Genomic DNA, 14,150 nt, shown 5'->3' with positions numbered 1-14,150 from the left:
AGCCAGGTGGGAAGGTACGTGCAGATAAATCCACGGCCCCCACCTCTCACTCCTCTACCAATGATTTTGGTTGGAGCTGAGTATAGAGGAGTCAGACAGACGTTCTTCTGCGCCAAGGTCAGAACAGACCCATCCACCTGGCCTTCCAGCTGGGAGACTTCCCTACGTGCAGAGGAATCTCAGCCCTACCACATGCTCCCTGCAACGAGAAAGACCTCTGCCCCGCAGGTGCAGCGATATGACGACCAGCTCACCCAGACCGCCCCCCAGCCCCCAAGGACCTCAGGCCGCTGGAGCCAGGGCCTGGTGTCCTGCAGAGGCAGAGCAGCTCAGCCACAGACACCAAAGGCCCATCAAACCCTGTCTTCACATCCACGGAAGTCAGTCACGATGAGGACGGGAAAAGCGCCTCGATGGCATCTTGGAATTAAGGCACAACATCCAAGACAGGCAGGCCTCACGCACCAGGGACTGTGGTCCCAGCCAAACACCTCAGATGGTGTTGAGTTCAAAGCCACAAGCCAAGTGCTCTGCGTGGGGACATGCCCACGAACTGTCACACTGCCTCCTGCAAGGAGGGATGCGCTGGCGTGAAGGAGGGCTTAGATGCCGTCGCCGCCTGGGGAAGAGTGCCCGGGGGCTTCCTCCCCCTCTCCAGTGTCCACAAACCCGTGGGGGCTACAGCCCGTGATGCCGCGGCTCCAGCACGAGGCACCCTCACTTCTGCACTCACTAGAAGGCACTGGGAAGCTGTCACTCCAAGTCTCCGTCACGTGTCCCACAAGTGCCCTTCACACGAGGCGCTAACGGCCCCGGCTGGCCGGGGCACAAGCCCTACGGGGAGAAGGGCCCGGCGCGCACCACGGCAGCCCCTCTACTTTCAAAGTCTGGGCATATTCATGAGTATTAAAAAAAAATAACTTTTCAGGTTAAAATCATGCAGCAGGTGACCCCAATCTATTTCCTTCACCAAACTGAAAGTTCAGGGCCACAGCTCTAGAGAACAGACGACAGATCTCAGAGGTGCACACGGGACACCGGACGGCGCTGGTCAGAGGGAACAGAACGGCAGCAGAGCATAAAGATGCGTGAGACTAAGTTTCCTTCCGCCGGTTCTCACAGATGGGCTTCCAACGGAACACGTATCGTATTGAATTCTTTATTCTTATTAGAATATCTTTACGGGGAAAAATACAAAAGACCTTCCAGATAACCCCTCTGAGAAAAACATAAAAGTTGTACCATGAAATTAAGAACAGGCAGCAAAAGCAACCTACTGTGCATTTTTCAGAAGGCGCTGTGGCGGGCACACACCCTCAGGAACAAAGCGGACTCGGAACCAGGGGTGCAGAGGCTCATACGAAAGTCACATGACCAACGCGGACAATACAATTTACTCTTAAATCCGAAAAAGCAACACATTTCTGAAACAGAAACATACCCGCTGTAAAAATGAAGCACGTGGTGTCAGAATAACCTATCAAAATGCTGCACCATAGGGCTTCTGAGGCCGCGCAGCCTGGCCCCCGATGTCCTACTGTGCACGGCTCAGCGCCTCCGGCGGCTGGCAGGCAAGCCGGCCTGATGGTTTCGGTCTGGCCTTCTGCTCCTGCTGGGACTCCACGGTAACTCCCAGAAGCGGGTCCTGCCCCATTACCCCAAAGACACCATTGCCTTTAACACAAAATGTACACAGTTCTTTCGGAAACCCCCGGCTCCTCCCCTCCCCCAAAGTAACACTGTCCAAGGAAACAGACCTCACCCTGCCTGACAAAGACTGCCCTCGGGAGAGGCATCCTGACTGCAGGGAAGAGCCACCTCCTTGTCCCCGAGGACTCACACATGGGGTCTTCAGTCCATCCCAAAGACCAGTCCCAAAACACATCTGCCTTTTCTAGAGCCTGGAATCCTTAATTCACATGGCAAAATATATTAGCTCTTGTTGGATTTGCAATAATCCCTATGCCGCGTAAAGATTCCAAACTAGGGGTTATTCCTCACACAACTTCATGATATCAGGAACATAGAGTACCAGAATATTCTCAAATTTTATTTATTTCAAGGCACTTTCCACAAGAAAACGTAAAAAGAATAAACTATGTAAAACATTACATTTTAATAAACACAACGGCAAGATCCAAAGGAAACGAAGAAAAATCAAATTATACTTCAAAATGGCTTAATTTAGTTTGCCGGCTGAAGACACAGAGACTGCAAAAAGGTGGCAAACAGGAAAGTCCACAAAGCCACTCCTGCTGAAGGAGGTCCCCAGACAGGGACAGCGCAGGAGGCGCGAACCCGAACCCGGGCCGCAGACAGAGGCGAGGACAACAGGAGCACAGCTGAGGGTCCCCATCACACCACACGTGGCCACCACTGGCGGCAGCACCCGCCTGTGACGTCACTCACGGCCCCAACAGGTGGGCGCGCACCAGCACTCCGTCCTACAGCCGCTCACTCACATTTCCTGCGCGTGACAAACCCCATCCGGGCCCTGACGGCTCATGGGTGGCTCCGCGTACAGAACTTCCCGTCACTACGCATCTCACACCCTCTAATGTGAAAAACGTGTCAGGGTGATTATATATTAATTATGCACGTAAATGATCTTATATACACGACTAATAAAAGCTGACTAGAAACATGCTGAATTCTCTGGTGCTTTTCAAACACGTAGGTTTACCCACACCTCTCTGCTGGTATTTCTCTTCCAGCTTCTGCTGTGTGTGACGATTAATTACCTGAAGATTAAAACCTTCTGCTCTTAATACCCTCAAGCCTCAGAGGAAATGGCCCCAAAGAAAGGTCACATTTGGAGAGGACTGCTGAGCCGGTCAGAGAGGAAACACGTCCGCTCCTGGGTGTCAAGAAGAAGACCCCCCACCCCTTTCATCCTCACAAAACCACAAGGGCAGCAGAAGGGCCGTCAGAGGCCAGGACAGCCCCCAGAGCCCGCACCACCTTGCCTCTGCATCGGTGAGCACCCAGGGCAGCCGACCCTGCCCGAGGCTCCTGCCCGCTGGGGAAATCCACTGCTCCCAGAGTGCAGGTGGAAAGCAGACGGGGAGTGAGAGAAGAGCTGACATGACAGCCCCTCACGATGCTGCCCAGGTCTACAGGCAGGTGGGGGACGGGGCCCAGCAAGCAGACGCACACCACCTGACCTACGGGCACGGCCACAAGCCTGCCCAACCTTGCCTGACGCGGGAACACGCTCCCTGCGACTCGGCTGCCGTCGGCATCTACCTCCACGAAGCCCCAGGTGCCAGACCCCGTCCCGGCACCAGGATCCACCCAGGGAGGACAGAGTCCCAGCCCCCGCAGCAGCTGGGAGCTCCCACCAGAGGCCGTGCGCTCCCGGGCACCGTCACCACCACGAGACTTGGCTCTGTAACCGTCGCCCTATAGAACCTGTGCCCAGTGGCACCTGCAGTGAGTCCACACACGTGTTCGCACTCCGAGTCCCAGGGGCACCTGCGTCCCAGCACCTGCAGCAGTGGCGGGACTTGGGAAAGTACAGAATGAGGACGCCTGGGAACTCACAACCAGCGCGAGACAGCGAGCACACACCAACCCGTGGTGCCAGCCTCCTGAGGCGAGCACGCGCTCCCAGCCAGGGAACCTGCGGCCCAGGTACGGCCGGCAGCACGGCGCTCCCTCCCCGCCGCGTCTGCTCCCAAGCACGCGGGCCACACCGCGCCGCGGAGCCCTCCGGCCGCACGGATGAGCTGATGCCACGGCCACCACCACCAGGACATAAGCCCCGAAAGCAACAGCTTTGTCTGAGATGATTAAAACTTTTTCGAGGCCATTTTGGTCATTCTTGAGATCAAAGAGAAACCTTTATTTTCAACAAAACTGCCTAGAAGAGAAGGTTCATTGATCCACTAGGAAAGAGTCTCTCACCACAACCAGCACCAAAATATATATTTAAAAAATTAAAAAACACACAGCCCCACCCCTCACGCACACTTCTCCCCAAAAGCCACACAACCCAGACCAAAAGAGAAAACAAATCAAACTCAATGCCCTCACACAAAAGAAATCTTTCAATTAGGATTTACAAATTTATATAGTCTTTCCTATGAAAAAACAAAAACAAAAAACCAAGGGGTAAGAAAAAACTTCTGCACAAAGGCCTGACGAGTCTTAGGAGATCTGAGAAAACGTATGTTCTGCCTACGAGCTAACAGAAAGCAAAATAACGATCAGTGCTTTTTGTAGATTTGAGTGGGAGGCCTCAGCTGAACAATATTCCCTCCTAACCGAGCACTCCGTGGTGGCTGCGATCCTGCCGGAGCCGCACAACAGGAGCGCGGCCCATCCACGCCTTCAGAGCACGCCCCGAGCAGAGTCTGCATCCCACTTCCAAAGAGACAGCGTCATTCACTGCAAGTTTTCCAGCGCTCAAAAGGGCCATTTTTCCCTTTAAAAAAGATGCCAGGTCAAAAAAAAAAGGTGGGGGGGGGGAGAGTTCTCTACTGCAGTAAAAATCTCTCAGTCCCAGACAGCTGCTCCGAGGAGTCCGAGCCGGGGAAGCACGGGGCCACGGGCACAGACTCTACTTGGGCTCCTCGATCACACCTTTGCTGAGGTCTGTCATTTTGGGATATTTTACTTTCTTCTGGTCCAGCTCATTCTGAGCCCAAAGGAGGAGTTTCAGTAATTTTGCCAGCTTGGGTGTTGACTCACGATTTTCATAATCTAGTACAGCTTGGTTAACCTCACTCCACACCTAGAAAATAAATACATCCAATAAAAACCACCACACATGCAGAGCACCAGCGAGAGTCTGTTATCACGTGCTTTTTATACCTCCTGGAAGCCATTTTTACATGATGAACTCATTATTTACTTAAACGAACATGAAGCCCGTCACCAGGAGGCACACCAGCAGATGTTAAACACACGTTCCTCGCCCAGAAGGAGCGCATGGTCCAGTCAGCAACGATCCCATCTGGCCTGGAGAGCCGTAAAATGCCACAAGCCAGGCTCGGGGTGGCGGGGGGAGGGTGGGGTACTGGACGGGAAGAGAGAGAAGACCGGGGCGGGAGTGACCCGTGTTCCACCGGACCCAGCCTCGAGGGACACCTGCAGGAGGCCTGCAAAGTGGCAGCCCCTCCGGCAGGAAAGGGCGCTGCCTCTGGGGGAGTCACGGGCCATCTTGGGGACTGCAGCACAGGAGTACCAGCAAGGACGTGAAGAGGTTCACACGCAAATAAGGGATTTAAAATAAAAATGTTTAGGACACCTATTTCCAAGAGTCTCCAAACAAAGAGAAAGATTAAGATACAGAAGAAGCTGACAAAGAGGTCTGAAAATCGTAAAATAAGTCACAATGGTCCGTTCCTGGCTTCACACAGTGAAAGATCCCACATCAGGGAAGAATAGATGCTGCTGTGACCGAGCGTCACTCGCCCAGACATGGCCACGCTGTGGTTCCTGAGCCCCACCCTGTCCGGGGAAGGAGGACCCCCTCGGTGGTCTTACCTTCTGCCTCTGCATCATATGAAGCAGGTCTCCAAAAGGCGACTCCTCGGGGTTATCAAAGGCCAGCAGGGCCAGAGTGCGCTCCATCTCCGTCAGGCACTCCCTGCTCTCCTCGCCTTGCTCCGCCAGCTGGGTCTGCGCGAACTCCAGCGCCGCCTCGGTCTCACGCTGGCGGATCAGCTCTATGAGGTGCTGTTGCTGGTCACCGGCAAAGGCAGACAGGCTCACACACCCATGCCCGGGCACGCAATGCCCGGCAGCGCAACACTACTTTCTAGTCAAAGGACATCTTAAAGAACAACTTCCTAGCATCCCTGAATTATTAAAATAGCATTTTTTAAAACTTTGAGAGACAGAAAACATACAAGCGGGGGAGCAGCAGAGGGAGAGGAAGAGAGAAGCAAGCAGAGCCCAACCTCACAACCCTGAGATCATGACCTGAGCCGAAATCAAGGTCGGCTGCCTAAGCAACTGAGCCACCCAGGTGCCCCTAAATTAGCATTTTTAAAGCAAGAACAGCTTCTGAAATACTAAAGACAACAGCTAAATGAAAGCCCTTCCCCATGCAAACTAAAACAATACTCTATTAATGCAAGTTAGCCTTGTGACTTCTGAAATCACCACATGTAACCTTATAGAGTATCCACAAACCAGATGCCTCTCAACGGAAACTCACTTGCAGATGGAAGTAAAGGTACCGGTTTGTGTCCAGGAGCTCTGGATGGAGACTGTTGATCAATGCAATAGCCTCCTGGATCTGGCCTTTCAGGATCATCTCACGGATTTTGATCCGCTCGTCAAGTGTTTCTAGATCCACACTAGGTTCAATCCCAGATTCCATTCGAAACTTCTCTGCTGCTTCCTTAAAGCCCTCTGTAAATGACAACCATCTTCAGTGCTCGGAAAGCTAGCAAGATGTTAATGCAAAGCATTTTTATCCCTAGAAAGCCCATCCACCTCAAATAAATAACCTTCAACGTGACCCGCACTTTCTTAGGGATTTGGTATTAACATCTGTGACTTACTACTATGCCCCATACAGAAAATGAAAAGAATGTATTTCACTTCTTCCCATCCCATCCAAAAAAGCTCTCACCTACCAGCCAGGGGTGAAAATGCCACGAAGCCCAGTGCATTATGGGCTCCTTAAAGAGGGCTGCGGTGCCAGGCCCAGATGCAAGGAAGCTGCAGGTATGCTCCAGGCGCATCTGGACACACTGGCTATGCCTTCACGGCCTGCAGGGACCTGGCCACGCCTGCCTCTTCGTGAGCCCACAGTCCTCCTCAACATCCAAGTTGCGTGTGTGCGTCCCCGCCCCCCACCCCCCACCCCTGCCGGCTATAGGCAGACACTTCCTCATCGCCTTTCAAACAAAGGTTGACTAATTTGGTGAAGGGGAGTACTGTGAACAATGGGAAGGAGACTCATACCTGTTTGAAACAACTGGATTTTCTGATCACGTACAGAATTACCCTTTTCCTTCCCGATATCAAGAAGAACTGTCAGTTACAGACCCCGTTTGTTTGCTTCTGTATGCTTCTGCCCTTCCCCCTTTCTCTTTTGAGTTAGGTGCACCTTCTACAAACAGTCCTGTATAATTTACCAGACTGGCCAGAAGAGATCAGTTACTCGGGACTTTCAACGTACTTTAGAACATTCTTAATTATCTTAACTGTAAAAATGTCAAAGATCAAGGGACAGGTTTTTGCCTTAAAAAGGCTCAGACACCTGTAATACGAATCTCATCTCCAGAAGACCTTACCTTTACTCTGGTAATCCACAAAGTTATTAAATTAGCATGGTGTTTTCTACAATGCCCAAACACAACTTCACTTTCCCAAGGAACTTCGATGGTAAAAAGTGCTGATTGTGTGTACAAAAAGGCAGAGTTGCGTCCCACAGGCAGCATCCTCACTGTGAGCCCTTACCTGTGACCAGGTAGTTCATAATGAGGCGGTTCATGTCCGCCCGCTGGACATGCAAGTTATTGAGTTTCTCCATCCACTCATCTTTCGTGATTTCATCAGGTTTTTCTGCATAACTCATTCTGACTTATTTCTACAAGAAAAAAATATTTTAAAGATTAGTGAAAATCACAGGAATGAAAGGTATGGGATAGGAAATACATTCAGTGGCACTGCAACAGGGCTGGATGGTGACAGAGGGCGGCTACACCTGTGAGCACAGCTCAAGCCAGACAGCTGTCAAACCCCAATATTAGACTCGAGAAACTAACCTAATACTGGGTCTCAACTATACTTCAGTTAAAAAAAAAGAAAGAATTTTTAAGAATTCTATAACAACTGTGATCATTTCAGAGATCAACACAGTGACACGGTATGAAGTATCAGAGAATGGGAAGATTTAAATCTGGAGAACAGCAAGTGCAAAGGACCTGACACCCAAAGGCAGCTTAGGGACCAGAAAGGCGGCTGGGATGTTAGGAGACAGGATGTGTGCAAGGAAGAGCCAAGAGCCTCCGAACTGCCAGGTCAAGAGGTGGGGCGGATCATACTGAGTAAGGCCCTACAGGCTGAGGGAGGATTTTAGGTCAATTCTCTTCTAGGCACAAAGGGCAGCTGCGAGGGGCAGGAGCTGAGGAAGCGTGCACTCTGACACAGTGCCCGTGAGAAGTCCGCCGCCAGACACTCACCAGACCGACCAACACTAAGGAGTCTGACGAGACCGAGTGTCGACAAAGCCAGAGCGCTCCCTTGCATTCTCTGACGCTGCTGTGAGAGCAGACTGGAACTGCAAACATACCCGCACAGCGGGCACATGCTCCTTGCAGCCCAGCAACCCTACCACGAGACTGAGACCCTCAACACTCACCACTGAGCACCACACATGCATGAGCCCACTCACAGAAACACTGCTCAAAATGGCAAAAACATGGGAGCCCCCCACCCAGATGTTCATTCAATAGCAGCATGGACAGACTGTGGTTCACAGAACCACAATCCCAGGCCCAAAACCCTTGGGCAGGTAATTTTGCAGACTGTATAAAGCCTATATGGCACAACTTACCTACATCACATGACATCCTCCCTGCAGTCTGGGGCAGCACCCCACGTTAAATATTACTTCTTTGGGGAAAGGTCTGAGTACCCACACTGAGTGAAATAGAAGTTATCAAAAGCTTTCACCAAGTCAGATTTTTGCCATCAAATAATTAAAACACACACACACGCACATAAACTTTTGGTTTTCAGAGCTATTTGGACTTCAGAATTGCTGAGAAAGGATTCTGATCATGTAGTCACATAAGAGAATTTACTAAAACAGTTAAAATATGAGCACAGCCACATGGATGACTCTTACAAACCAGCTGGATGGATAAAGTGAGTTGCAGCAGAGGCCCAAGTGCGGCAGAATTTTGTAAAGAACAAAAACAGTAATAAACACGAACGTGCAGTGTTTTGTTGTTTTAAGACCTGATCCTCAGGAGGTGGTTACCATGGGAAGGCAGGGCGGACAGGTGCAGGCCCCGGGAGCACCAGCTGGGCTCTTAAGACGGGTGGTGAGCCCACCACTACCTACTACCTACTACTTCCTATTCTTCCTGAGTAACCTGGAGGTTGGGGATACTACTTCATGCCAGCAAAACGCATGCTAAACTGCTTCGCTAAATTAAAAACTTCAACAGTGGAAGTGGGCTGAGCGAGCGCTGAGCAGGAAAGCCAGCAAGGAGCCACCCAGTAAGAGCAGTGCCAAGAAAGTCAGAGACACAGCAGGCGAAGGTTCTGTGGACGCAAGTCAGTGGCTTTGCTGCTAGACTGAACGTACAGGGATTTAAAAAAAAAAAAAAAATCAGGAGCCCTTGAGGCCGGCTGAAGCTTTCAAGCTTCATACCTTAGAGGAGAGGGCCACAGAGGAAGAGGGAGGCTCGAACGGGTTTGAGGAGTAGGGCAAGTCTGGGCTGACTCTCAGACACGCAGCGGGAGAAGTCAAGCAGGCACCTGGATTATAGGTCCCCAGCTCAGCGCCAGAAGCATTAATTAGGGAGACACCCGCCAAACAAGGATATCGAAGGCCAGGAGTTGGGCAACGATCGCCCAGGAAGACAGCGTGGGAAGGAAAGCAGGGGCACACGACAAAGCCCTCGAGCGCTCAGAGGTAGCCGACACTTAGCAGCAGCAGAGGAAGGCGGCGGGCGAGACGGACCGAGAGGTTACCCCTCCCACAATGCCCGTGTCTTGTAGCGCCCGGCCAGTGCAGACCTCCCAGCCCACACTCCTGTCCCAGACAGCTCCAGGTAACCTAAGGCAGACAAGGCGCCTCTCCCTCGGTGTCGCCGAAGCAACCCACCACGCCACCAGGACCACGGCCGGCGAGAGCGACTTTGGAAAGCGACGACCCGCTCGACTTCGCGCAGGAAGAACTCAGCAGTTAAACATTCAACAAACACAAGTAAGCCTCCCAAGTCTGAAGACGAGCAGCACTTGCTTTCCCAGCAGCGCGTACGTCCTCACCAGTTCAGCGTCTGCTCTGACGCGCTTGTCATAAAAATCGTTCTCCCCGCAGGAGCACAAGGACGGTGTCTCACGGAATTACCAGTATTCTGTGGGCGACCACTCCTGAACGTCCGAGCCTTCCCCTGAAACGCTCTCCCTTTAAGAATAAACACCGAATTACAGCGCCCGGCGCTGTGCGCTCAGGAGTCTACCCCGGCCAGGAGAGAGGGGGCAGTTGACGTGCGAACCCAGAAGGCCCCGCTGTGCCACCTGCTCAGACCTCGGGCCCCGGAGGACCCCCAGCGCCGGGCCCCTCCCGGCCCCCTCCCCGCGCTCCTCCCCGGGCTCCTCCCCGGCCTCCACCGGGCCCCCGCCCAGCTCCACCCCGGCCAGCCGCGCTCCCGCGGGGAAGCTCAGCCCGGCCGCCTGGCTCCGCCGCGGCCATCTTACCGTGCGGATCCCGCCTCCCGCGCTGCGCGGTCTCCGCGGCCGCTCGGGGGGGCCGGGCCGAGCCCGGAGGGAGGCGAGGCGCGGGGGACGGGAGGCGGAGGCGGGAGCCGCGGCGGAGGCGGGGGCGGGGGCGGGGAACGGGAGGGCAGACGCACCGACGGCCGCCCCTTCAGCCACCTCCCGCGAGATCGCGAGAGCGCAGACTCACGAGCCGGCAGCCAATCAAGAGCTCCCTCGAGGGGGCGGGGCGCGGCGGCCGCCCGGAAGCGCGGGACCCCAGCTTCCGTCCTTGCGCAGAACTCAGCTCACGGCGCCCTCGCTCTACGGGTTGGCGCGAGAGTCAAAAGGCGTCGGCCGACCCCGGGCAAGATGGCCGCCGTCGAGGTGTCGTTGTGGGGGAACTTCGCGGCGCGATGGCGACATCTAGACTGAGTCGGAGGCGAAGGTCCCAGCTTCCTTTCCGTCATTTGTGTGAGCTCGGAGGGCAGGGGCGGGGGGGGCCGGTGCTGCGCGCCGCCCCGAGGCGGGGGGCGTCCCTCCCCACCGGGCGCCTGCCTTCGCGCGGGCCTGGGAGGAGGCGGCCGAGCGCGCCCCGGCGGGAGCTCTCCGTGCCGTCGGTTGAGGCGGGCTGCGGGGGTCGCCCGCCCGTGGCGGCGTGCTCGGCGCCTGATGAGTCAACAGAAACGGGCCTGCCCTCGGGGAGCCGGCCGCCCGGGGCTCGGTGGTCGCCGGCCGCGCCAGGTCGGGCCGGGGCTGCGGGCGCGCGTGCGACGGCTGCGGGGCGTACGCAGGGGCAGGAGTGCGGCGGGGCGCCGGCTCGGGGTTCCCGGGGTGCGGGAGCGAGGCGTCGGGAAGGAAGTCCGACGTCGTCCTGCATGAGAAGTCGGGGCTCGGTGGTGCCGGGGGGTTGCGCCCAGTGAGCCGAGGAGCGCGAGAGGGGCCGGACTTGCCGCGGGGAGCAGTGCGTCTGGCGGTCCGGTTTGACGACCGGGGCTGGTCGTGGCTCTTCCCGGCGAGAGCTGAGCCTGCGGGGCCCAAGTTCCGACCCGGCTCTAAGACGCTGGGGACGCGTGTCCGTCCTGACCCCCTTCGCAGCGACGTGACCTGCGTACACTCAGCTGTCAGCCCTGTCGTGTGCGGGCGTGAGGGGTTCAAGTCCTTCCGCAGGTACCGGGAGGAGCTCGAAGGGCCCTGCCCGGGGAGATAGAATGTGCCGGCCCCGGAACGCTTCCGCCCTGGTCTCTGGGTCACGGGCGCGGCCCCCGGTGCTGAGGCGCGCGGTTCCGCCGTCTTCCTTCTGGGTGGACGCGCGCTGCCTTTATGGTCTGCAGCCCTCCGCCAGCCCCGCGGCCGCCCTGCTTCTGCGGCTGCCCCCCCGGGTCCCGCGCAGGGGACCGCCGCGCGCCTGGGCGCCTCACGCCCCGGGGACTCCCTGAGGGCGGTGCCGAGCGCGCACAGCAGAGGCCCCCCGCTGCAGCGGCTCTCCCCGGGCTCTCCCGCGCCGGCTCCGCAGCACGGGGAGGCTTGCCCTAAGCAACGCCGAGTGGTGTCCCTTGTATCCCACACGATCCCTTCAGGGCTCTTTGGCGCGGCATTTTCTGTCACTGAGGCCTGATCCGCCGCAAACGAGTGAGCTTCGCAGAAGCCGAGACCTCTGTTACACTGTGGAGTTCCGCCGGTATCTGTTGAGCGTGGGAAGGAGCAGATGAGTGAGTGGTGATCAGGACCCGAACTGCAGGCAGTTTCAGCAGAAGTGACAAGGGACACCTAAGGAGAGACTGTGAGCCGTCCGCGGTGACCGAGCTCACGGGCTGAATGGCGCTCACGTGTGTGGCCTGGTTGCCGGGGTGGATGGTGGTGACACCACCGAGGCAGAGCCGTCCTGACGCGCAGGGGGCTGGCGGGCGAGGAGAGATCGGGGTCGGTGGTGCCGGCGGGGACACGGCAGGAGCTCACGGGAGTGACGCGGGCTGCAGGTGAAGCTTTGACATGACACCGTGTGGCATTTGATAAACATATTTAGAGGAAGACCGTAGAGAGGAGGAGAAGTCCAGAATCCAGAAGGACAGCAACAAATGGCTATTGTCCAGAGAAGTTGTCCATTAAGTCAGCAGAGAAGCTCGAACGGGGACCGGGGGCTTAGCAGGCTCTGCGGACGCCACGGGGTGGGGGGCTTTAGAGGACGCAGACGAGCAGCGTCCAGGGCAGCAGGGCCGCCCCATAGGCTACTTGACAGGGGTTGGTGACCGGACAGGGAGCTCAGGGACACGGCAGGAGTGGACAATGTTAGAGGGCAGTGAGCTGAGAGGTGAATAGGGTGAGGGGCACAGATGTGTGTTTAACCCTTTGAGAAGCAGGGGATGTAGAGAGCAAGCAGCAGGTGAAGTCGATCCCGTTAGACACTGAAGCAACAGGATTTGGTGGCTGAGGGGGAGGGAGAATCTCCAGGCTTCTGGCTGGTGTGTTTGGGTTTACAGGGTGGGACCAGCGCTGAATAGGGACACCAGGGAAGGGCCTGATTGGGGGAGAGGCTCCGAAGTCAAGAGCGCATTTTGCACACGTTAGGTTTTGAGGTGCATTTGAGGCATCAAGTGAGTGGATGGACTCAGATCCAGGCACAGGTAAAGGGAGGCACAGCCAGGAATGCATGAGCTCCGGAGTGGAGAGTGTACGGAAGGAAGGTAGAGGCCAGTCTGGGCCAGAGCCCTGAACGCCCCATGCCGCTGGGAGTCTGGGGGTGTGGGGGAGCACGAAGGACGAGGGCTACTTTGGTCACCGCCTGGGGGCAGTGACCAGGTTGGTAGGAAAGAGGTGGGTCTGTGGAAGGGGAGCTGTGGGGTGGCCAGAGCCTCCACTGTTCTCCAAGCCCTGGTGAAGAGTTTCGTCTTAATAGATTAGCAGTGCACAGAGAAGTGTAAAAAGTTTCCCAGTCTTAAAAGAGCGTTAAAGCGTTTTTAAAAGGGGAAAAGTATTTTGGGAATAAAACACAACAGTGCTCCCTTTACTCAAATCCTCGACTGCTCAATAACCAGACCATGGGCCGTGTTTTACAGAACAACAGCATTTCGACAGTTGCTTTTATCTTATTCTCAAACCCAAAAGCATAAAATCAAGCCCCACGCACTGGAGGCCCTGCTTTCAAAGAGATTTGGCTAAAACAAACGTAATTCTTGAGGATGATGCGTAAACTGATCAGTCATTCCCACACGAGGTGGTCGACACAAAGGCCAACTGCCATAGCTTTAACTTTTCACGGCGTGCTCTGCTTCTTGGTGAAGGTGTTGGGAGCGTCAGGAAGAATTTTATGATTGTTTAGTTCTGCTGCACACATTCAGGTGCCATGTGTCTTAGCTGAATTCTGAGGCCCAGGAAAGCAAGTGTTGTTGTTTTTTTTTAAGATTTTATTTATTTATTTGACAGAGACACGGCGAGAGAGGGAACACAAGCAGGGGGAGTGGGAGAGGGAGAAGGAGGCTTCCCGCCAAGCAGGGAGCCCGAAGGCAGACGCTTAACGACTGAGCCACCCAGGCGCCCCTGGGAAAGCAGGTTTAATGGTTGTTGTTGTTTTTTTTAAGATTTTTATTTATTTGACAGAGAGAGCAGGGACACAAGCAGGGGGAGTGGGAGAGGGAGAAGCAGGCTTCCCATGGAGCAGGGAGCCCGATGCGGGGCTCGATCCCAGGACCCCGCGATCATGACCTGAGCCGAAGGCAGACGCTTAACGACTGAGCCACCAGGCGCCCTTTTAATGGAGT

At 55.4% G+C, this 14,150-nt stretch overlaps 2 protein-coding genes across 5 annotated transcripts in view; one reads left to right on the top strand and one right to left on the bottom strand.

Annotated features, from left to right (window-relative positions):
• Positions 1–1,145: 1,145 nt before the first annotated feature.
• On the bottom strand, positions 1,146–10,543 carry GID8 (GID complex subunit 8 homolog). Of its 2 annotated transcripts, XM_036105400.2 has the most exons (6): positions 10,396–10,543; positions 9,964–10,102; positions 7,420–7,549; positions 6,167–6,363; positions 5,491–5,688; positions 1,146–4,735 (listed from the first exon to the last, which is right to left on the bottom strand). In XM_036105400.2, exons 3-6 carry the CDS (start codon positions 7,535–7,537, stop codon positions 4,562–4,564), a joined length of 687 nt encoding a protein of 228 aa, XP_035961293.1. In that variant the 5' UTR covers positions 7,538–7,549; positions 9,964–10,102; positions 10,396–10,543; the 3' UTR covers positions 1,146–4,561. The 2 variants fall into 2 exon arrangements, with proteins under 2 accessions (XP_035961293.1, XP_035961294.1); XM_036105401.2 differs by lacking the exon at positions 9,964–10,102.
• Positions 9,605–14,150, top strand: part of DIDO1 (death inducer-obliterator 1) — a 51,925-nt gene continuing 47,379 nt past the window's right edge. The window contains exon 1 of one of the 3 annotated variants that reach the window (XM_078057366.1): positions 9,605–9,901. The gene's annotated coding sequence lies outside the window, so the exon portion shown is untranslated. Of the gene's footprint in view, positions 9,902–10,710; positions 10,867–14,150 lie in introns of those variants that run through there. The other 2 variants (XM_036105399.2, XM_036105397.2) reach the window with 2 other exon arrangements.

The sequence above is a fragment of the Halichoerus grypus genome, chromosome 10 (assembly GCF_964656455.1).
Source record: "Halichoerus grypus chromosome 10, mHalGry1.hap1.1, whole genome shotgun sequence".
Taxonomy (NCBI): domain Eukaryota; kingdom Metazoa; phylum Chordata; class Mammalia; order Carnivora; family Phocidae; genus Halichoerus; species Halichoerus grypus.
This window is presented reverse-complemented; position numbering and strand designations above follow the sequence as displayed.

Coding starts and splice junctions, on each gene's coding strand:
- GID8 (XM_036105400.2), bottom strand. CDS start 7,537: ATGAGTTATGCAGAAAAACCTGATGAAATCACGAAAGATGAGTGGATG. Junction 5,689..6,166: donor ACCTTTACTTCCATCTGCAA/GTGAGTTTCCGT, acceptor GCCGGTGACCAG/CAACAGCACCTCATAGAGCT. Junction 4,736..5,490: donor ATATGATGCAGAGGCAGAAG/GTAAGACCACCG, acceptor TTTATTTTCTAG/GTGTGGAGTGAGGTTAACCA.